The sequence below is a fragment of the Stigmatopora nigra genome, chromosome 20 (genome assembly GCF_051989575.1).
Source record: "Stigmatopora nigra isolate UIUO_SnigA chromosome 20, RoL_Snig_1.1, whole genome shotgun sequence".
Classification (NCBI taxonomy): domain Eukaryota; kingdom Metazoa; phylum Chordata; class Actinopteri; order Syngnathiformes; family Syngnathidae; genus Stigmatopora; species Stigmatopora nigra.
Window position 1 is genome coordinate 8872749 of NC_135527.1, and position 21375 is coordinate 8894123.

Sequence of the window (21375 nt, forward strand, 5' to 3'; positions counted from 1 at the left end):
TATTTTGACTTTTAAATTTGTAGTATGCCTCCCAAGGAATAATGTTTGAAAATATGAATTGTTTGTGTGTTTTTTCGTCCAAAAGAGCTTCCCGACCCCTAAGAACTTCTACCATAACGTCACTTTGTTGACATCCCAAAACTCAAGCGAGCATTTTCATCCAAACGACCTTGTGTGTCAGAGCAATTACTGCAGTCGCTGGAGGATTTTGTGCGGGTGTGATGATATAAAAGAGGTCCCTAGACACGTTCTTTTGGAGGTGACATGGCTCTCCAGGACTTTCCGGGTGACGAATTTCTAACGGCAAAAAAGCGTATAAAATGTATAAAAAAAATGGGATACGTAAATTTCCTCAGAAAATTTGTAGTGTACATCTTTCCGTTGAGGCTTGAAATAGTCGCCCGTTATACGAGCTGACCGGGCGGGCTTGGGAAAAGTCTTTGTACTCGAGTAAAACTCCCAGAGGAGTCGGCTCGGGGCTAGACGGCGCTAAGTAGATATGACGCTCAGCTAAGAAGAAACGTCTAGTTAAATCAGTTTGTCTGGCAATACTGACACCCGGATTCATCTTTTACATACATTACTTGCGATTTATTCGTCGAGGATGGCCTTTACGGTGGGTTGATCCCGTCCTGACTACTTTAAGAGACTTGGCGTCTCATTTCTTAAACAATTTGCGGTATAATCCACCCGTCACGTGCTTTAATTTGGTATAAAAAGTCCAAAAATAACAATTAGGAAGGTTTTTTACTTTGTTGAGCTGATCTGTGTCGTCAAGGTTCTCCAGGAGGTGGCGATATTCCCTCTGGCGGTACTTTCTACGGACAAAGGTAGCACGACGTTCCTCCGAAGCGCCGGAGTTGAGTTCTTCTTCCAATGGTAGGCGAGCGCTCCAGAAAGCGTTGGCTTTCTGGTTGCCGACTTCCAAAAAAAGCTGCTTGGTCAGGGAATTTTAAGGGTTAATCTTAAGTTAGGACCCAAAACCAAAAAGGGAGGACATACCTCCACTAGTTCGTTGCTCCAGATGTTGCTGTCCATCTTTAAGCTGTGGACTTTGGAGATGTTTGGACCGAGGGAGCTGTGCTGCCCTGGTGGTGGAAAAGGGGTATGGTTAGTGTTAGGGTTCGGTACTAAGGGGTCAGGAACATTTTTGACCAAGAGAGCCACAAACAATTGATATTTTCTAATGTTATTCCTTGTGAGCCATACTACAAATTTCAAAGTTAAAATACATACATGTAAACAAGTGCCTTACCCTTAAATTTTTGTAATTTCACTACTCTTAAAGTAGAAAAAAACTGAATATTTCCTTTAAATATTCTTATACTGTTGCTAATCAATAAGAGGAAGCATTCCAGAAGAGTCTACTGCAAAAAAATGAATATTAAAGTAGTTCTAGATGTAATATCTCAGTTCTGTCACTAGGGATTTCCATATTTTAGCTCACAGGTTAGCAAAAAGCCAGATGCACTCATCCAAAAGAGCCACATGTGGATCCCTGAGCAATAAGTTCCCTTACCTCTGATCTACTGCAAAAAAATGAAGATTTAAGTACTTCTAGATATAATATCTCACTTCTATCATCAGCCATTTCCATATTTTAGCTCACAGGTTAGCAAAAAGCCAGATGCACTCATCCAAAAGAGCCACATGTGGCTCCCGAGCCATAAGTTCCCTTACCCATGTCCTAACCATTAGCAAAAACATCCACGGTTAACCTTAACATCCATATTTCAGTTTAGAAGGACAATCCAAGCATCTGACTCTCTTGAGGTCAAAGAAGGGGGCGGAGCTAAAGTCTGAAAACTTTTGAGGGTTTTCGAGACGCCGGCTAACAAAAACGCCATAGAATCAAAAGTCATGGAAATGATTTCCACCATTAGCTTTTTTCTCATTTCTTGTTAAGCATTTCTTCTTATTGTCCGTGACATCACAGCGCTAATTAGGAGTGCGACCATTCATGGCTATTCCAGATGGAGCATCTCATTTAAAGGCGAAGGAGGGCTCCCCCCACTCTCTCACCAAGTGCGTCCACCAAATGTAATATTAAACAGCCCGGCAAATGAAATCATTTAAGGCTGTTTGAGAAGGGATGTCGGATATCTGATGGCTACCAATTACGCCGGCTTTACCGAGGTGAGCCGAGGAATCGCATTACCAGTCGTGGCTCTCGGGCATGGGGAGATAAGGAGGAAGAGGAGGAAGAGGTGGGGGGGAGGAGTCAGTGGAAGAAGCGCCACTTAGCAGAGATGGAGCGAAGACATTTAATTAGGGACGCGGATCCACTGCCAAAATCAATGGGAACGTTCAAGTCCACTATTTGCTTTTAGAAGCTTGGGAAATAGGATTTTTTTGGATTTTTTTACCCACGCCAACTCTTTCCAAGTTCACCTTGAAGCCAATTTGTAAAGGAGATTTTTTCGGGAAGTTTTTTGACCAAAAGAGCCACAAATAATTCATATTTTCTTATGTTATTCCTTGTGAGCTATACTAGGAATTTAAAAGTCATAATACATACATTTAAACCCAAAAGAATCCAAAACCCAGACCCTCAACCCCAAAAAATCCCAAACCCAGACCCCTACCCCAAAAAAAATCAATAACCCAGACCCCTAACCCAAGAAAAATCAAATTCCTCTACCCCTAACCACCAAAAATATCAAAAACCTAGACCCTCAACCCCAAAAAATCCCAAACCCAGACCCCTAACCCAAAAAAAATCAATAACCCAGACCCCTAACCCAAGAAAAATCAAGAACCCCTACCCCTAACACCAAAAGAATCCAAAACCCAGACCCCTAACCCAAAAAATCAATAACCCGGACCCCTAACCCAAGAAAAATCAAATTCCTCTACCCCTAACCACCAAAAATATCAAAAACCCAAACCCCTTACCCCAATAATATCAAAAACCTGGACAAAATGCATATGGACATCATCAAAAGAGCCATATGTGGCTCTCAAGCCATAGGTTCCCTACCCCTGATGTAAAAAAATGTTTCCAATGCTACTTCTGGCGAGGTAGCATATGCAATTCAATTTGCGGCCCAGTTTTTTTATTGAAAAGGATCATAGAATGTGGCCCATACAATTAGAATCAACTAAAATTCTGTTGCACTTCTCTGCTTTAACACTAGATGGCGTTTGCCAATATTTTGGACAAAAACAAGTTCAAGTGGGACCTGTTGTAATTACTTTTTTGTGGGTACTGTTTTTTTTTTGGAGATTTATGAATGGAAACGGGGTGACTTACTTGCACACTTCTTGCAGACGACCACTCCCAGATTGAGCGACGCCCACTCGGGTTCCGGGGTACGACAATCGGCGCAAATTCGGTTAGCCTCGTTGAACCAGATCTTCTCGGCCACTTCGTAGTCGCACAAGGTCTCGGCGATGGATTCCCGAAGCGCTTCCATCCACTCCATCTTTTCCCGTTCCGATTCGGCCGCAAAGCTGCAAACAGTCCACAAAATAAGACGATGGCGCTATTTCCCCAAAAAGGTTAAAAAACACTAGAAGTCATTCATTGTTTTTTTTTTTTTTAGGCCTGGAAATGGAGTGGGCGGAGTCCAAGTTGGAAAATGATCGTCCTTTTCAAGCCGACAAGAGCTAAATTACTACCTTGGGTCTGATTAGAAGTTAAAGCTAGCGACTAAGCTTTTTGGGTTTGGCATTTGAGCCTCAATTACAGCAATTTAGAAAATCTACCGCATTGTAGAAAAGCCTCAATCATGGCGGCCACCTCGCTTTTCATTTTCTGAGTGTAATGTCGCAATCACGCCACCTTTGGGTTAGAAAATGCAGGAATACAAAAGTTAAATCCACTAAAAACTGCTTTTTAACTCAAAAAACATCCCCTAGTCCAACTCTCCACTCTATCCGATTGGTCGCCAGTGAATTCATTTCAGCCGTTATGGTTTTTCCTTCATTGCAGTTTTGACGGCTAACATGCTAAATTAGCATTTGGTCTTTGTGGAAGCAAGAAGAGCTGATTTAAAGCAAGTATCGTATTTTCACGACTATAAGGCGCACTGCATTATAAGGCGCACCCTCAATGAATGACATTTTTTCCACATATAAGGCGCACTGGATTATAAGGCGCACTGTCTATTTTGAAGAAAATGGAAGACTTTTAAGTGCGCCTTATAGTCGTGAAAATACGGTAATTGCTATTGACTTCTAGGTATGAAGTACACAGTCACCTCTAGAGCCAGCCATTGTTGATGTTTTGGATTTTTTGGTATAAAATCCTGCAGTGGGGGAGGAGCTATATGATTGAAGATGTTGTAAACTAAGATGGCTGATCTGCATATTTAACAGTATTGTTTCAATTCAGGCGTTTGTGTCTTTTTAATATCCGACAGTGGTGGTTTTTCGTTTTTGGTTTTCTGTTTTGGTCCATTTATAAGGCGCACTGGATTATAAGGCGCCCTGTCTATTTTGGAGACAATTTAAGACTTTTAAGTGCGCCTTATAGTGGTGAAAATACAATAGTGTCTTTCTACGACCGTCCACGGCACCCCCGGCCGCTCTCCGCTGAACCTTTACGTTCCCTCGAGGCTGCCGATCAATAAGCACGCAGTTTGTTTGAGCCGTAATGGCCCATTTGGAATACAACCATCACAAAGCGCGCCTTGTTTGTTGGCGGACAACCTCCCCTTCTAGCGCCCCCCCCCCCCCCATTTCCCTCATCGCCTTCTCTAAGATTGACTTGATTTATGTAGGACTCTACCCGGTTCTACCGCCAACGTCTTTGCACACGTCCAAATCGATCGGTCGGCGTAATGGTCTCGTCGTTTGCCGCTTTTTGTTAATAACCTGGACTTAATTGCCGTTTGGCGCCGAAGAAAAACACAGAACGGAATTAAAATGAGTTCGTTGGGATGAGGCGAATCGTATCGATTGGTCACCCCGGGAGTTTTCTGCTACCTGGTGGGGATTAGTCGCAAACTCGTCTAATCACTTTAGGCGGAGGGGAGACTCACTTTGAGTTTTTCGTTTTGTTTCGCTAAAGCTGATAGTGGTGGCGAATGACAATAAGCGTCCCGGGACAAAAGATGGCGGCAGGGGAAAACTTTGGGCTTGGTTTGTCTCAAGGACAAACCACAGGGTTTGGAACTTGGACATGCTAACCTGTGAGCTAAAAAATGGGAAATCCCTAGTGACAGAACTGAGATATTACATCTAAAAATTGCTTTAATCTTCATTTTTTTTTGCAGTAAATCAGGGGTAGGGAACCTATGGCTCGGGAGCCACATGTGGTTCTTTTTGATGAGTGCATTTGGCTCTTTGCTAACCTGTGAGCTAAAATATGGAAATGGCTGATGATAGAACTGAGATTTTACATCTAGAACTGCTTTAATCTTCATTTTTTTGCAGATTTTTTTTCTGGAATTCATCCTTTCATTGATTAGCAACAGCATAAAAGTATTTTCTAAAAAATATTCAGTTTTTTCCACTTTAAAAGTAGTGAAATGACAAAAAAATGAAGCTTAATCAGCACCTACCAAAAGTTCTTGAAGGGCGTGTTGAGTTCAAAGACCCTTCGGTCTACATTTCGAACCCCGGCCGCCGTCAAGTCCACTTGACAAATACCCAGACCCGCTTGGTAGTCCTGGACCGAGACAAACAACCACAAAAAGTGAAGAAACCCTAAAACAGAAGCCACGTTTTCATTAAAAACCAAGAAAATCACACGTCAGTTCCGAGAACAGACGGCATTCTGAGACCGGTATTTTTCCGGGGACCAGATTGAGAAATCCCTTCCAATAAGACGGCATCACCCACCTGCGACCCTTCATTAAAGTCCCGACTCGCAATTTAATTCCGGCTCATCTGGGCTAACAAACACGGAAAGGGAGCTACATTTACATCCGCCGTATTGTCAGTCCCGGCGGCTTTTTTTGGCGCCTAGAACGAGACATACTGGAAATAGTTTGTGACAGGCAATCTTGGGGATGTCCAAGGAACCTATCGGGTCGCCTCCTGTGTGGTTGGACACCGGGAAAGCTTTTTACGCAAATTTATTCATACTTGACTTCATTTTTACACAAAAATAATGTCTGATTTGATTGAATCTACAATCCATGACTCCTAAATAAGTGCATTATATTATTTCAAGTCTTTTTTGAATGTACTATCTTTTATTCCATTGAGTTTATTCCCAGAATGCGGCACCAGAAAACCAGATTAATTCCGTAGTCCTCATCCCAAGGACTGTTTACTGGACTTTTACCCCCAAAAATGCAGACCTGGAAGGACATTTAAGAATATACTGATTTAGCATGCTAGCTATCCAACAACCATCGTGATAACTCATAAATCTAACGCTCTTTTCACTTCTTTATGGAATTATTTTGTCCAATGAAGGCTTGTTTGTTAAAATTCCAAGTTTGGAGTTAGTTTCAAGTTCCCCTTTAATTGTTTTTATTGATTACCTGATATGTTATGATTGTCACAGTTGTTTTATAATGAACAGGGACAAATTAAGACCCCATTGTACCTGTTCTGTCTTGCACAGTCGGATGTTACACCCCGCCAAGGACACCACAAGCCTTCCTTTGTAGCCTCGCACTTCCAGTAGTCCGCATTTGCCGTTAGCGACCAGACGGCGGCGCCTTGGCCTCCTGCAGTCGCTGCCGGCTGGCCTTAACGCCGATTGAAGACACGCCATCCACTCGCCACGCTCCCCTGCGAATTCCCGATCAAGAAAACACATTCCGTTACGTCGGAAGAAGTCGTCAGGACGGGATGAAGCAAAAAATAATATCCTTGAAAGCTACTTAAGCAAGATTTAAAAGCCTAAGGCTATATTTCGCAGTGCAAATGAGAGCCGGTAAAAACAGCTAATTGAAAGAACTGGGAAAAAAATCATTGCTATCAAGTTCTAGGAGTCCGGCTCTAGTATTTTTTTCTTTTAATAAAACAGTAGTAAAGATAGTGAGTTGCTAAAATAATCCAATAAAATAAATCAAATTGCTAATGAACTTGAAAGACCTTTGTTACCGTTAGCTTGAAGCTACTAACAACATAAAAATGCTATTAAGATGATGTTGCTAACTAGTATGACTACCCCTAACCTTGCCAAATAGTGGTAAATACTTTGTAAGGCTACTTATAGTAAGCAGCATATAATAACAGTACATATTTTGCCATTTTAATAGTAAATTCCAACAAGCTGAAGCACCCCCTTTGCGATTTTATCCAAACGGACAAACCGCTCATGTGAAGATGGCCGGGAAAAACTTAAATGGACTCCCAAAGTTAAGCACGCGAGACAACCTTCACCGCAACTCGCCCTAAAATTTCAAGGCAGTCCCCGTTTGCGCCTTTAAATATTTTACGTTAAGTAGCGCCCACTTTCCAGCAGTCCCCGTAAGCCCGACAAACGCAAACGGACTGGTAAACTCTCGGGGGTGTGGCGTTAAACGCGAATAAACACATTCCCCGCGGGGATTCGGGTAGACGCCGCCACCTGTGGGAGCCATTTAACACTACGCAGGAGAAAAAACTGTTTTCAGATTGGTTTTTTTCCCAAAGAAGCGCCCCAATATGGCCGATTTACAAAAGCCTGTAAATGTAAACGAGTGATAAATAAGTTGGTACTTGGCCGGGTGAGACTGGATGAGCTGTCAATCATCCGTGGTCTGGCGGTGACCTTAATTAGCGCCAGAACATTTTGGTTTGACCGGGAGTGCGGCTAGTTTCCGACGGATTCCCCAAAATGGAGGGCATCCATAATGAATGGTCTCCTTTATTATTGATAGGACTGGGCTTGACTGTTCCTTTTTGACATCCATTACCTGGACCGGGGACGGTTATTTTTCCGTTCCCGTTACCGAGGCGCCCAACAAGGTAAGATAATCGGCGTGGGGTTGAAAAATGGCGGAGTCTGCTAACCTTCTCTCTCGGTCCGGAAGACGAAGGTTCGAAGCGAAGTGACCACCTCGAATTTGTTGTCGCCGAGAGGTCGCACCTGCCGGATGGCCGTGACCGGGATCATCCCTTTGGAGTACATTTCCTAGACAAAAAAAGAGGCGGAGCTCAATGAATAAGTCAGAAATTGGAACAGAATCAATTGTTCCAATTGAGAGAATTGGGCATTTAGTTTTGAGAGCGATTGGACGCCTGTGGTTGTCGATGGTGACCGATTCAAGCGATTGTAAATCATGGTGCCCAAAATGAGACCTATTTTAGCTACTTTGCAAAAGGTAACGACAGCGTCAACATGAATAATGCAACGAACGGCGCTCTTATTTTTGGTTTGACGAGCCGGCGCTCTCGGGAGAACATCGCCTGCATTTTTCCCGCAATTTTAAGGGCGTTTCTTTGTCACATTAAGGCTGGGACGACGACGATGGCAAACGACACCTTTTTCTAAAGCGGCGCATCTTCGCTTGTTCCTCCGTGCACGCTGGGAGGAAAACATGCCAAAGTACAGCAAATCCCACTGGGCGAGTTTTTTTTTTTTTTCGGTGTGAAAGTTGGAGACTTTTTCGTTGAAAATGGTGCGTCAACGTAGGGGGGGATTTTGTTTGGGTATGATTGAGCCATGACCTCCTGGGGATGACCACATCATCAGGGAGATTAGAGTTAGGGTTTAGGGTTAGGGTGTTAGGGTTGGGGTGTTAGGGTGAGGGTAAGGGTAAGGGTAAGGGTAAGGGTTAGGGTAAGGGTAAGGGTTAGGGTTAAAAATGACCAGGTATAGTAGGGTTAGGGTTGGGGATAGGGTTAGGGTAAGGGTAAGGGTTAGGGTAAGGGTAAGGGTAAGGGTAAGGAGTTAGGGCTAGGGCTAGGGCTAGGGTTAGGGTTAGGGTTAGGGTTAGGATAAGGATAAGGATAAGGATAAGGATAAGGATAAGGATAAGGATAAGGGGTTGGGGTAAGGGGTTAGGGTAAGGGTTAGGTTTATTTTCCAACTCCTTTAGGTCTAGGGTCAGGGTTATACGAAGTTGGGTATATGACCAACGAATAAGAAAGCGCAAACGCTACTAGATAAATGATCCAGCGGAACGATTTACGGCTAATTAAAGGTCTTCATTGCAGTTTGGGCAAAGGGAGTCGTTTCATCTAAAAATAGTCTGCCATGAAAAGACGAGGTCGGCCCAAAAAGCGTGCGGCCCTGAAGAAAGCAATCGTCTTTTCCGCATTTTCCCATTTTCCGCCGACCTCCAAGCCGGCCGGATCCCGACTGCAGTGGCTGCGGAGAAAGAGAGAGGCGGGGCCCTCCCTTTTTCCCCGCGTATTTGCCCCTCCCCCTCCTCCTCCTCCTCCCCGAGCAAAAATAAAGTAAAAACAAGCCGGTAAACTTCATCGAACAATTAAGGCTGAGCGCTGGAGCTAAAGCACACAACAATGGAGGCACCGTGCGGAGAAGGGGAGCAGGGAGGAGGGGCGGGCCTTCAAGTAGAAAAAAAAAGCAAAAAGAAAGAAATAATCAAATAAAAGTTGGGCGTACATTTGCAACGGAGGCATGAGGACACCCAGTGGCGATGGAGAGAAACACACACTGGGTCTCGGAGGGAGCTTTTTCAAGGGGGAAGCATCTACCCGCATTCCCTGCAATTAGATTCAATTGGGAATAAAAAAAATACTCTATTTTTTTGGTTCTGGGGAAGTGGGAGTGTCAGAATTTCTATTTTTGAGGCGCAAAGTGTTCGTAGTAATGTTTTATTGTATTATGGAGGAATCCATTGGAATTCCCATTGATTTTAGGTCAATTCTGGACTGTTTTTCCATGTGTTGCAGCTAGCCAATCAGAGGAGGAGAATGGGGAAAAGTACCTCTGATGGGATCTCGGGGAACTGTCGACAGGGGGGGATTTGCCGCATCAGGCTGACGCACTGCAAAAAGACTGATCCCTGATTCGAAAACCCTGCCCATCCTGTGCGCTTCATCCCCTTGAAGCCAGGCTTTGGACAAAACTACACACAAAACTACACAAAAATACACACCAAGACCCCAAGGACTAAATCTAACAGACCCCAAAACCCCTCCCTTGACCAAAGCGGTCAAAAAAGGAGCCTTTGGATGGGATGGATTGGACGCCAGAACAAATGAGACCGATGAACTGCTGTCTCTCCCACGCCACTTCGCCCCAAACCCCGCCCCCCTCCCGATGATGATGACATCGCCAAAGACCCTTACGATGGTGATTAAGTGCGATTAGTTGTGACTACAGGCGGACAACTCCTGTGGGATTTCACACTACAAAGGGGGAGTTTGCGGGTGTTAAATGTTTTCCAAGGCTTATATTGCCATGTTTTTCTGGGTAGGGGTCCGAAGCGGTTGGGGACATAGCGGTTGGGGACAAAGACTGTTGGTCTTACCTTGTCATTGTTGAAGTATGCCAGGTTTTCGCCATTCAGGCGCACCCACCGCCGCTGAAAGACGCAATTTCTGTCAGGACAAAAGAAATCACAAGTCTGATCTGGTTGAATGAAGGGGTGCTCGGACGTTTGGTCGCTGGTCTTTTGGTTGCCTCTCAAATGTACTTAGATACTAAACAGTACTTAGATATTAAACTCTCATGAACGTAATTTTGAGAGCTGGTTTCAACAGTACTTAGATATTAAACACTACTTGGATATTAAACACTACTTGGATATTAAACACTACTTGGATATTAAACAGTACTTGGATATTAACAGTACTTGTATATTAAACAGTACTTGGATATTAAACAGTACTTGGATATTAAACAGTACTTGGATATTAAACAGTACTTGGATATTAAACAGTACTTGGATATTAAACACTACTTGGATATTAAACAGTACTTGGATATTAAACAGTACTTGGATATTAAACAGTACTTGGATATTAAACAGTACTTGGATATTAAAGAGTACTTAGATATTAAACAGTACTTAGATATTAAACTCTCTCTCTTAGATATTAAACTCTCTCTTGGCCACCAAAAGACCGGCAACCAAACGTCCGCTCACGGAATCAGGAAGGGTTGGCAGAACCCATTTGACTATAATCACTTTCTTTTGGTATGGAATCAATTCTGGTGCTTCAGTTTGCTTCCTATTGGTTTTTAGGGCAAGTCTAGGTCAGTCGTTCTTAGTTTTAAGAGAATTTCATGAACTTTTTGGGCAATTCCAGATCCCACCAACCCTCCCAACATCAACCCATGTCCCCTTGGACGTTAACCCAACCTACCCTTGAGGCGAAAGCTTATCCAGCCAGCCCATCTTCCGCACCTGACGTTCCGTGGCCCCATAAAAGCAAGCGTAGGGGGAAATATCCGGCAGTTGGTCCACCGGACTATGGGGGTCACGGGAGTATAGATCGCAGTCCACCATGATGGGCGAGTCGTCTACTGGGCCCACCGTGTCGTACTCTACGAGGCGGCCAAAGTCTTCCACTGTGGCGTACTCGTCTTCGTAGGGGTCGCCGGGAAGGCCGGGGTCTTCAAGTCTGCGGGGGGAACACAATAGAATGAAAAACTGAATCGGGTTTAGAGCTACGTTCCCATTGGGATGTACCAGGCCGTCTGCGGGGGTCCCTGCGGCGTACGGAAAAGGTACACGGCGTCTCGCGGCCGCCTTCGCTAGGCACGTGCTATGAATATTTCATCGGGTGGCGCTGTTGTTTGCCCGGATGAAAGCGCGGCGCTGCGCAGTAGCAACGGAGCGGTAACGCATCTCGGGGAATATCCGTTCTTCTATCTGGTCCCGAGTTCCTGAATTCCTGTCAGGCGGCTTTGAACAACTTTTGGGTTTTCTGTCTTCCTGTGCTACACTTAAGCACCACCCCCCCCCCCCCCCCAAAAAGTGACCCAAAATCACTCAGTAGCGACTTAGAATTACCCCAAAACTGACGAAAAGTGACTAGGAGAACTAAAAAGACCCCTAAAACCAATAGAAATTGACCCAAAATCACTCAGTAGTGACTTAGAAACCCCCAAAACTGAATAGGAGAACTAAAAAGACCCCTAAAACCAATAGAAAGTGACCCAAAATCACCCAGTAGCGACTTGAAAATACCCCAAAACTGACAAGAAGTGACTAATAGAACTAAGAAGACCCTAAAACCAATAGAAAGTGACCCAAAATCATTGAGTAGCAACTTAGAAATCCCCAAAACTGACAAAAAGTAACTAGGAGGACTAAGAAGACCCCTAAAACCAATAGAAATTGACCCAAAATCCGTATCAGGCCACTTAGAACTCGGCCAAACAAAAACCAATAGAAATTGACCCAAAAATCACTCAGTAGGGACTTGAAAATCCCCCAAAACTGGCAAAAAGTGACTAGGAGAACTAAGAAGACCCCTAAAACCAATAGAAATTGACCCAAAAACACTCAGTAGCGACTTAGAAATCCCCCAAAACTGACAAAAAGTGACTAGGAGAACTAAGAACCCCCCTAAAACCAATAAAAAATGACCCAAAATCCGCATCAGGCCACTTAGAACTCCGCCAAACAAAACCCAACAGAAATTGACCTAAAATTCCTCAAATTTGTGGACCAGATTTAGGTTCAAGTCAAAGGATCCTAGACGCAAAAGCACCCTAAAACTAGAACTGAAATATCTGTCCTTCTGGTCCTCAGGCGGGTTTGTACATCTGAAGGTGTTTCCATCTTCCCAGACTTGTTTTTTTTTTTGGTTTTTGTTCGTGTATGGCCTAGGGCGGAGTTTTCTGTCCTCGGGAAAAGCCGGTGTCATCTTTCACGGTGACAGGATGCGGCCCGTGGGGGTTTGCAGACTAATATTGTCTGGACGCTGTCTATTCTTCTTCCTCTTCTTTGCCGCCGCCCACAAAGAGTCTGGCGGAATGGTCGCCGTTACGTTTCCAGCTGCCGGATAAATCCACCATGACTCCATTTTTGGGCTTTGTGTGCATTGAAAATAAATGAATACTATTCTGGATTGGATTTAGCACACACCTTATCCTTACAAGGGGTGCCTGAGCCTATCCGTGCTGAGTTTGGGTGACACCCTGAATCAGGAGCCGGCCAATCACAGAGCACAAGGAGACATACAATCAATCCTACTCATACATAAGGACAATTTAGTCTACAGTTAGCTTAGCATGTACGTTTTCAGGATGTGGGAGGAAACTGGAGTACCCAGAGAAAACCTACACAGGCTCGAGGGGAGAACATACAACAGGGGTAGGGAACAAATGGCTCGGGAGCCACATGTGGCTCTTTGGATGAGTGCATCTGGCTCTTGTGAGCTAAAATATGGAAACCCCTAGTGACAGAACTGAGATATTACATCTAGAAGTACTTTAATCTTCATTTTTTTTGCAGTAGACACTTCTGGAAATCATCCTCTCATTGATTAGCAACAGTATAAGAATATTTAAAGGAAATATTCGTTTTTAGAGTAGTGAAATTACAAAAATTTAAACTTCCCGAATCCGGACACTACAAGTTAGTCAAAGGAAAAAACTGACCTGTCTCCAGGAGGGATGTCAGGCACCGGTCGGTGCCTGAGCCGGTAAGAGCGAGTCGGTCTCGGGCCTTTCCTCGAGATGGGCTCCAGTGTCCTGTAGGTGGCGTTGTCCACTGTACCCTGAGGGGACCCTTGTTCCTCACCTGTAGACGGTGCAGAGTTGGACTTTTCGGGGAAAACCTCTCTCTCTGGGAAGTCTTCCAGAGTTGAGGAGGACAAACGGGAGCCTGGGATGTCCCTTAGGCCACTTTGTTTGGGCGGAGCTGCAGGAGGCGAGGTTCGATTCCCTTCCACGTGGGATGGCTGGAGTTCTTCGGCATGGGTGCTCTGGAACCTGGTGTCTTGGTCATTCTGGTCTTTTGTGGGTTCCTTGAGGGCCAGTGTCTCCAAAGCGCGAAGAATTCGGCGGCGGTGTCCCGTAGGGAGGACCCGCAACTCCCTGAGGCGCTCATCACTCAGGTGGACGCAGTCCTCAAGGGTGATGTAGCCTCCCTGTCGCAAGCCAGGGGCGTACTGGGACAATCGGAGTCCGGATAGCCACTCTTCCAACTCCTCCGAGGAATCCAGCATGGCGTTCCGGCGTGGGCTGGTGAGGAGACAAGAAGACACGGGGTCAGGACAACAGGTCAGAGGCTTTTTTTGAGACAACAGTCGGCAGGAAACGGCTGAGGCAACGTGTTTCCCCGTCAGTTTGCGCCTCGCTTCCCTTTTCGGCGGCCGTCACTTTGACATGCATGAAAATGTCCTTTTTACGGACACAAATCCAATCAAAATAGTCCTACCTCTACTTATGAATACCTCTAGGTACAAAAAACATGTAAATACAAATAGGATCCAGGTCCTAACAGGTATGAAACCTCCTTCTAGTAAGTATTTATTAAGATTTTCTCCAAAATACCACTTCACAATTTTCATATTTGGCTATAATTCCGTAAACATTCCCAAAAACAAACCCAAACTTGAATCCAGCACCCCCAAATGACCCCAGAACTAACATTTGCAACAGTACCTACAATTTCTCCATTGAATTAAACTCCTAAACTCAATAAAAACACAAAAAACATAACCCTACCTACCTCTACACTTCCCGTCCACACAAAAAAACCTTGACCCCGAGCCGCCTCACCTTAACCCGCGAAAAAAATCAAACCACTTGACCTTAGAACTCCATTCCCGCATTGGCTAAACACACCCAAAGTATTTCCAAACCTGCAAACAAGAGTATCCAGGTGAGTTTCCCGGTTCGAAGCTCAAGGTGAGGCGGATTGCGTGACATTTGTTTATTCGCACCGGCGTGTCCCGGCTTGAACCCCAGCACGCCTCCTCTATGCCGCCCACGGCCACATTTTTCTAACCCTAACGCCTTCTGGAATGTTGATGTTTGCCTTAGGCTAATAGCGCTTAGCGTTCCTATAGCAGTTCTACATTCGAGTAAGCGTAACATTCTAACGTGCCATCAATACATGGAAAAACATACGTTTCATAAACAAAACAACATTGGACAACAGGTGGAGGAAATACTTTGACATATCTCAAAAGTACTGCGTGTTTTGTACTTGTTCTGTCATGTTTTGGTAGATGACTCATAAGATTATTATATTAATAAGTATGTATTTGTGAGGGAAAACCTTAAACTACTTCCCTACTAAATTATGTTAAGCTTACTACTTGTTATGGGATTACTTATCTATTGGTTGAAAATGTTTATTTACCCATTATTATGATTTATTGAGTATTAATTTGTTTTTGCAGATTGGGTTAAAGTTTTAAATCTATTATATACTTTAATGACAATAAAGGCATTCAATTCAATGTAATTTTTGCAGATGGAACATGTCTGCTCTCTAGTGGTCGCTTTGAGAATTAATATTAGAACAAAAAGTATGTTAAACTGTTTATTTTTGTTTAAACTAATAAATGGACTAATAACATTGGTTTCTAGCATTTGGATCCAGATTAAAAAATAACACAGTCACCTCTAGAGCCAGCTTTGTTGATTGTGTTTTTGCGTCAAAATCAACTGCATTTACGCACCTAATTAGGAGCCCAGGTGCGCCAAATATCCTCATGACACCCGTGAGGATTAAACTAAGTCAAAATAACCATGTTTGCAAGTATGCAATACACATTGTGATCAAACTAAGTCAGAAAACTACGTTTGCAAGTATACAAAGCATATTTGGAGAAATGCGCAGTGAAAAATGACATCTTTTACCTTGATTATGTCTTCTGATGTTTGTTTTTTGGCAGATGAACGACTATATTAAAAGAAAAACGCCATACAAAGTCTTTCTTGGTGGATGTCCTCAAAGATGATCTTCTCAACGCTGCTGATGTACTTTGCCAATTGATTTAATGATGTGAGGAGCGCAAACCAAAAGAAGAATCAGCAAACGTCAAACAAATACGCACTGGGTGTCCTTGGTCCTGTCTGTCTTTCATTTTCGTCCTTTTCATTGGTCAGGAGAAAGTGACATCGTGGAAATACACAAATACTGCACACACCTCCTCTTGGAAAGGTGAAATACAAATAAAATCATCTTTAAAACACATATACATATGTATATAGACATACATATATACACACATATATATATATACATATATACACACATATATATATACATATATACACACATATATATACATATATACATATATACACACATATATATACATATATACATATTTACACACATATATATATATATACATATATACATATATATAGACATATATATACATACATTTATATATATATATATATATATATATATATATATATATATATATATATATATATATATATATATATATATATATATATATATATATATATATATATATATATATATATATATATATATATATATATATATATATATATATATATATATATATATATATATATATATATATATATACATATACACATACACATATATACATATACATACAAATACATACATATACATACAAATACATACATATACATACATTTATATACATATATACACACACATATATATATATATATATATATATATATATATATATATATATATATATATATATATATATATATATATATATATATATATATATATATATATATATATATATATATATATATATATATATATATATATATATATATATATATATATATATATATATATATATATATATATATATATATATATATATATATATATATATATATATATATATACATATACACATACACATATATACATATACATACAAATACATACATATACATACAAATACATACATATACATACATTTATATACATATATACACACACATATATATATATATATATATATATATATATATATATATATATATATATATATATATATATATATATATATATATATATATATATATATATATATATATATATATATATATATATATATATATATATATATATATATATATATATATATATATATATATATATATATATATATATATATATATATATATATATATATATATATATATATATATATATATATATATATATATATACATATATATGCACATATACACATATATATACACATATATACATATACATACATTTATATACATATATACATATATATACATATATGTACATGTATATACATATATATACATATATGTACATATATATACATATATGTACATGTATATACATATATATACATATATGTACATATATATATACATATATGTACATGTATATACATATATGTACATATATATATATATATACTCATATATACACATATATACATATATATACATATATATACATATATATATATATATATATATATATATATATATATATATATATATATATATATATATATATATATATATATATATATATATATATATATATATATATATATATATATATATATATATATATATATATATATATATATATATATATATATATATATATATATATATATATATATATATATATATATATATAAATATATACACATATATACATATATACACACATAACTGTATATACACATATATACATATATATACACACATAACTGTATATACACATATATACACAAATATGAGGTAAAAATGACCAAATATGTATTAAATAAGAGAAACAAAAAAAGCATCCATGTATACATAGTCCAAAATCATAGCAGCATGTTTATTTATTTCATTCATTTTTATTGCCAAGACACTGATTAGTAAGTGATGTTATACAGATCAAGTTTTGCTCCAATCCAGTCCAAAAGTCCAGAATTTTTGTAACCCCGGTCTAGAGTTTGGGCCGCAGGGATCCAACGGCTGGTTTGTCACAGCAGAACTCTTTCCACCAGGACGGGCGTTCCAGCGCTTGGCGTCCCTGCGTCACCGTGGACCACAGATTCTCATACAGCTGCCCGTCGGCGTTCCCGATAGGCGAGTTGAGGACAAAGTCCGGTGGAGCCAAGGCGTCCACTAGCCCCACCGCGTCGTCTTTCAACTACAAACAAAACCACTTCATTTGAATCTCGCTTATTCCAACCCGGATTCTCATTGCCAGGCAAGACTGACCTGGCCACAGAGAGCCAAAATGGCGGTCCGAATCAAGTGGGCCGGCTCTTTTCCACTCAGGTAGCCACCTACACACAAACGTTTGCAAGGATCTCTTTGACTGTCTTTGTTTTTTTGTTAGGGTACCTTGGTACAGGGTGGCCATGTGGTTGCTGAGACTCCAAAGTCCGTAGAGTGCACAGAGCTTCTCCAGAACCCCCCTGAGCTGGAGGGGCGTGTCCTCATGCCGGACCTGGTCTTGGAACCTCTGAAGGCAACAGTGCTCCACATAGGCTAAGGCCAGATCGCGGCAGTAGTACACCTGCAAGGGCGAAGGACGTAGTCTAAGTAGTTGGACGAGAAGGCGACCCGGTTAAGGTCTTCCTACCTGGCTATCGTTACGGGCTCTGAAGTCGTCCTGGCCCGAGGTTCGAAGCCGTTCCAGTCGTTGGTGGCTTTCCTCCAGGAGGAAGCAAACTAGCCACTTGTAAGCCGCCAGCGCCACTAAAACAAAGCAGCTAGAGTTTTGTCCCTCAACTTTGCGCCCCGGGAATAAGTACCCGTCGAGTCGGTGCAGTCGTCCACGCTGCGTGCCGTGAAGCGACTCTCTCGGATCTGGTGGAAGTTGTCCAGGAAGTCCACCGTGCCCAGAGGGGATTGGATCTGGACTCCGCCTGACTCGTGAATGGAAACTGATTGGGAAAAGGTCTGGAGGAAAGATGGAGTGGAGGTAGGGCTGACCTCGCCGTTTGGCGTCCATGCACGCCAGAAGGTAGTTGGCGGTCTGCTGGAGTAGGACGTTATTGTCCCCCTCGTAGGTGCAGTTGGGGTCGTTGTCGTCACGCAGGTTGCCAAGACGGTTCACTGCCAAAGAGGACCGGAAAGTCTTGGTAAGCACGTTCCAGGGCAGGACCTCGGACTCGGACACTCACTGGCTAAGTAACCGTGACCACCACAGGCTTCGCGACACTCCTGGATCCCCCGCTGGGCCGTCCACGAAGACGAGGGCTTGGCTGAGCAGGCCAGTGCGTGGAGCTCCCGTCCTAGCTCCGCCTTCAGAAAAGAAAAACAATAAACACAGTTGCCGGCTCTACAACTCAACAACAATGTCCAACAAGACTGTACCTGTCGGTCTGCTTGGTCCTTCATCATCTGTCCAATCCGAAACTCTACGTAGTTGCCGAAGAGGGATTTGGAGAAACACTCCAGGGCGTACGCCGCCGCCAGGTATGGGATCAGGCGCCATTGCTTACAAGGTAGATAGCATCAAGATCATAAAAACTCATCTAGACGGATCTTGAGTCCTAGACGGATCTTGAGTCCTAGACGTATGTTGAGTCCACTGACCTGCAACTGGTACTCCAGTACAGGTAGTTCCTCGCCGTCCTTGGGTCCAAACTGTCTCCTGGTAGCGGAGAAACGAACCGCCACGATCAAGGCCAGCTTGAGATTAACCAGAGCCATCCTAGAAATGGAAACCCTCCCGGCAGAAAGCGCCCCCAGGGACGCCCCGAACCGTTTGTTGGGGTCCTCCACAAACCCAAAACTCCACATTAAGGGTCTTCAAAGTCCATTTCCACAAGGACCCGGTCTTACTTTGAAGGGGGTGACGTAAGTGCCATCGGGGGTGACGTCTCCTGTCTTGTTCAGAAGATTCTCCCTTGGGATCCTCACGTTGTGGAACAACGCAAACCTGAACCGAAGTAATTCATTAACCAATGCGCCATCCAAGGATAGAACATTAAGACCTGTTCTTTTTGCGGGAGGCGGAGTCTACAGCTTTACTCTCAATTCCAAACTTGAACCTACCCGTTATCTAGTCCGTTCTGGCCCAGCTTCTTGCCCATGTCTCCTACCAACACGCCAGGTAGAGCTAGCAACGTCCTGGGATCTCTTACCTGGGTGCAAGACTCACTTATATCCGTGCTTAAGCACCACCTAGGGACCAAGACCGGCTTACCGGGACTACAAAACTGTGCAGGCCATGGCAGGTCCCGTCTGGTGTGAAGAGCTGCGCTAGAACCAATGCATGGGTGGCGGTTTTTCCCAGGTTTCCCACCCAAAACTTGGCAGCCTCGAAATCCGGGGAGTTAACCACGAACTCCTGTGTGGCGGCCTGGTAGGTGGCGGTAGTGCGCATAGCTCGGGTGTTGCTACCATGACTCAGTTCAGTCAACGCGAAGCATCCGAACATCTTCGGGTCAAAAAGCCAGACAAACGCGGGTCATGGCAAGGCCAGACGGCGACCATTCCTTGGCAGGGACTTACCGTCATGTCCTCGGTAGAGTCCACGTATTTTTGGTGTCTTGCAGAACCACCGCTAGCCACCGTCGACCCGAACATCTGAAATCCACTATTTAAAAACCCCGTCCCGTAACAAGTAGACCAAGATGTACTCACTCCTTTGTTGAGGAAAAACTTGGCCGCTACAGACCAGTCGTACATTCCCAAGCAGTCATTGAGGACAACTGTCTTCCACGGGTCCATCATGGCTTCCTCATTGGTTAAGAAGTTGTAACAGAAGAGTTGTTTCACTCTATGGGTTTCCAGACAAATTGTTTCTAGTCTACAGAAGTCTGGACAAAATATGAACCGGCACCCTCGCACCTGAGGAAAGTCAGCTCCCGCATTTTCTCCATGGGAATGTCTTCGCCTGGTGTCCTGGAGAAAAGCGGGTCGCTTTCCAATGCGCTGAAAATGCGGCGCTATGACGAAAAAACCCACCTGAGAGGAACGAAGTCGCCAAAAACAAGACAACGGTTTTACCTTGAGGGACATCACTTCTTCTCCTTCCAAAAAGACAAGCATGTCCTTCCATGGGAAAGACGCTTTTTGTCTGTAGATGTCCAACGGCCCACTGGGAAGGTCGGCAACTTCATGCTTCATGGTCTTCAGAACTTCTGGACCTCTAACCTTGGACAAAGCCAAATTCTTGACTTGTATTTGTTTACATTCGAGAGTACTTTAAATGACTTTAAAGATTATTTTAGTAAATGTCTAGAATTCCAATTCTTTTTTAGAAATTGGTGATTAATAATTGCCCTAACTGAACCGTCTTCTAAAGTTATCAAAGCAGGACAAAGGTCAAGTTCTTGTCAAACTCTGAAAAAGTCTGTCAAACTAAGATTAATCCATGGAAAAATCCACTAGTTTACTCACATATATTTTCCATATTTTGAAACAATAACAGTTATAAAAGTCAAGAAATCACAGGTGATATTCATCCAAGTTCTCCTCTTACCTGTCAGCTGTGTTTGGTAAGCATTGAACCCAAACAACCGATTAAAAAAGAAGACATTCGGTGAACATTGGCCAAGCCACGCCCATTAAACTCTCAACTCGGAAGTCAACATAGTAGCAGAAACCAAGGACAAGTGCGCCATCTACAG

General features: G+C 42.4%; 2 protein-coding genes across 8 annotated transcripts in view; both read right to left on the reverse strand.

Moving 5' to 3' along the window:
- The window catches only part of arap2 (ArfGAP with RhoGAP domain, ankyrin repeat and PH domain 2), a 32008-nt gene extending 16168 nt beyond the window's left edge, over positions 1-15840 (reverse strand). For 2 of the 6 annotated variants that reach the window (XR_013330136.1, XM_077742519.1), the window contains exons 1-10: positions 14537-14650; positions 13412-13996; positions 11167-11424; positions 10329-10398; positions 7900-8020; positions 6503-6690; positions 5508-5614; positions 3254-3453; positions 1003-1088; positions 752-934 (exon numbers count right to left, since the gene is read on the reverse strand). Coding sequence is in view for 5 of the 6 variants with exons in the window: in XM_077742519.1 (XP_077598645.1) it covers positions 752-934; positions 1003-1088; positions 3254-3453; positions 5508-5614; positions 6503-6690; positions 7900-8020; positions 10329-10398; positions 11167-11424; positions 13412-13996; positions 14537-14589 (1851 nt within the window). In the remaining variant the exon portion in view is untranslated. Of the gene's footprint in view, positions 1-751; positions 935-1002; positions 1089-3253; positions 3454-5507; positions 5615-6502; positions 6691-7899; positions 8021-10328; positions 10399-11166; positions 11425-11492; positions 11608-13411; positions 13997-14486; positions 14718-15625 lie in introns of those variants that run through there. The other 4 variants (XM_077742520.1, XM_077742522.1, XM_077742521.1 and 1 more) reach the window with 4 other exon arrangements.
- Positions 15841-17606: 1766 nt separating this feature from the next.
- acox3 (acyl-CoA oxidase 3, pristanoyl) lies at positions 17607-21307 on the reverse strand. Of its 2 annotated transcripts, none has more exons than XM_077742551.1 (17): positions 21228-21307; positions 20753-20899; positions 20594-20691; positions 20387-20522; positions 20255-20329; positions 19947-20180; positions 19796-19884; positions 19583-19679; positions 19334-19516; positions 19112-19234; positions 18919-19039; positions 18728-18850; positions 18547-18660; positions 18375-18490; positions 18134-18308; positions 18008-18075; positions 17607-17936 (listed from the first exon to the last, which is right to left on the reverse strand). In XM_077742551.1, the coding sequence occupies exons 2-17, from the start codon at positions 20870-20872 to the stop codon at positions 17730-17732; spliced, it is 2079 nt and encodes a 692-aa protein (XP_077598677.1). In that variant the 5' UTR covers positions 20873-20899; positions 21228-21307; the 3' UTR covers positions 17607-17729. The 2 variants fall into 2 exon arrangements, with proteins under 2 accessions (XP_077598677.1, XP_077598680.1); XM_077742554.1 differs by having other exon boundaries at positions 20753-20894; positions 21228-21304.
- Between the last annotated feature and the right edge of the window lie 68 nt (positions 21308-21375).

What these genes read in the sequence shown, in the direction of transcription:
- acox3 (XM_077742551.1), bottom strand. Translation starts at nt 20,872, where the DNA reads ATGAAGCATGAAGTTGCCGACCTTCCCAGTGGGCCGTTGGACATCTAC. An exon ending in CAGAACGGACTAGATAACGG is followed by an intron (nt 19,680 to 19,795) that starts GTAGGTTCAAGT and finishes ACTTCGGTTCAG; the next exon opens with GTTTGCGTTGTTCCACAACG. An exon ending in AGGACCAAGCAGACCGACAG is followed by an intron (nt 19,040 to 19,111) that starts GTACAGTCTTGT and finishes TCTTTTCTGAAG; the next exon opens with GCGGAGCTAGGACGGGAGCT.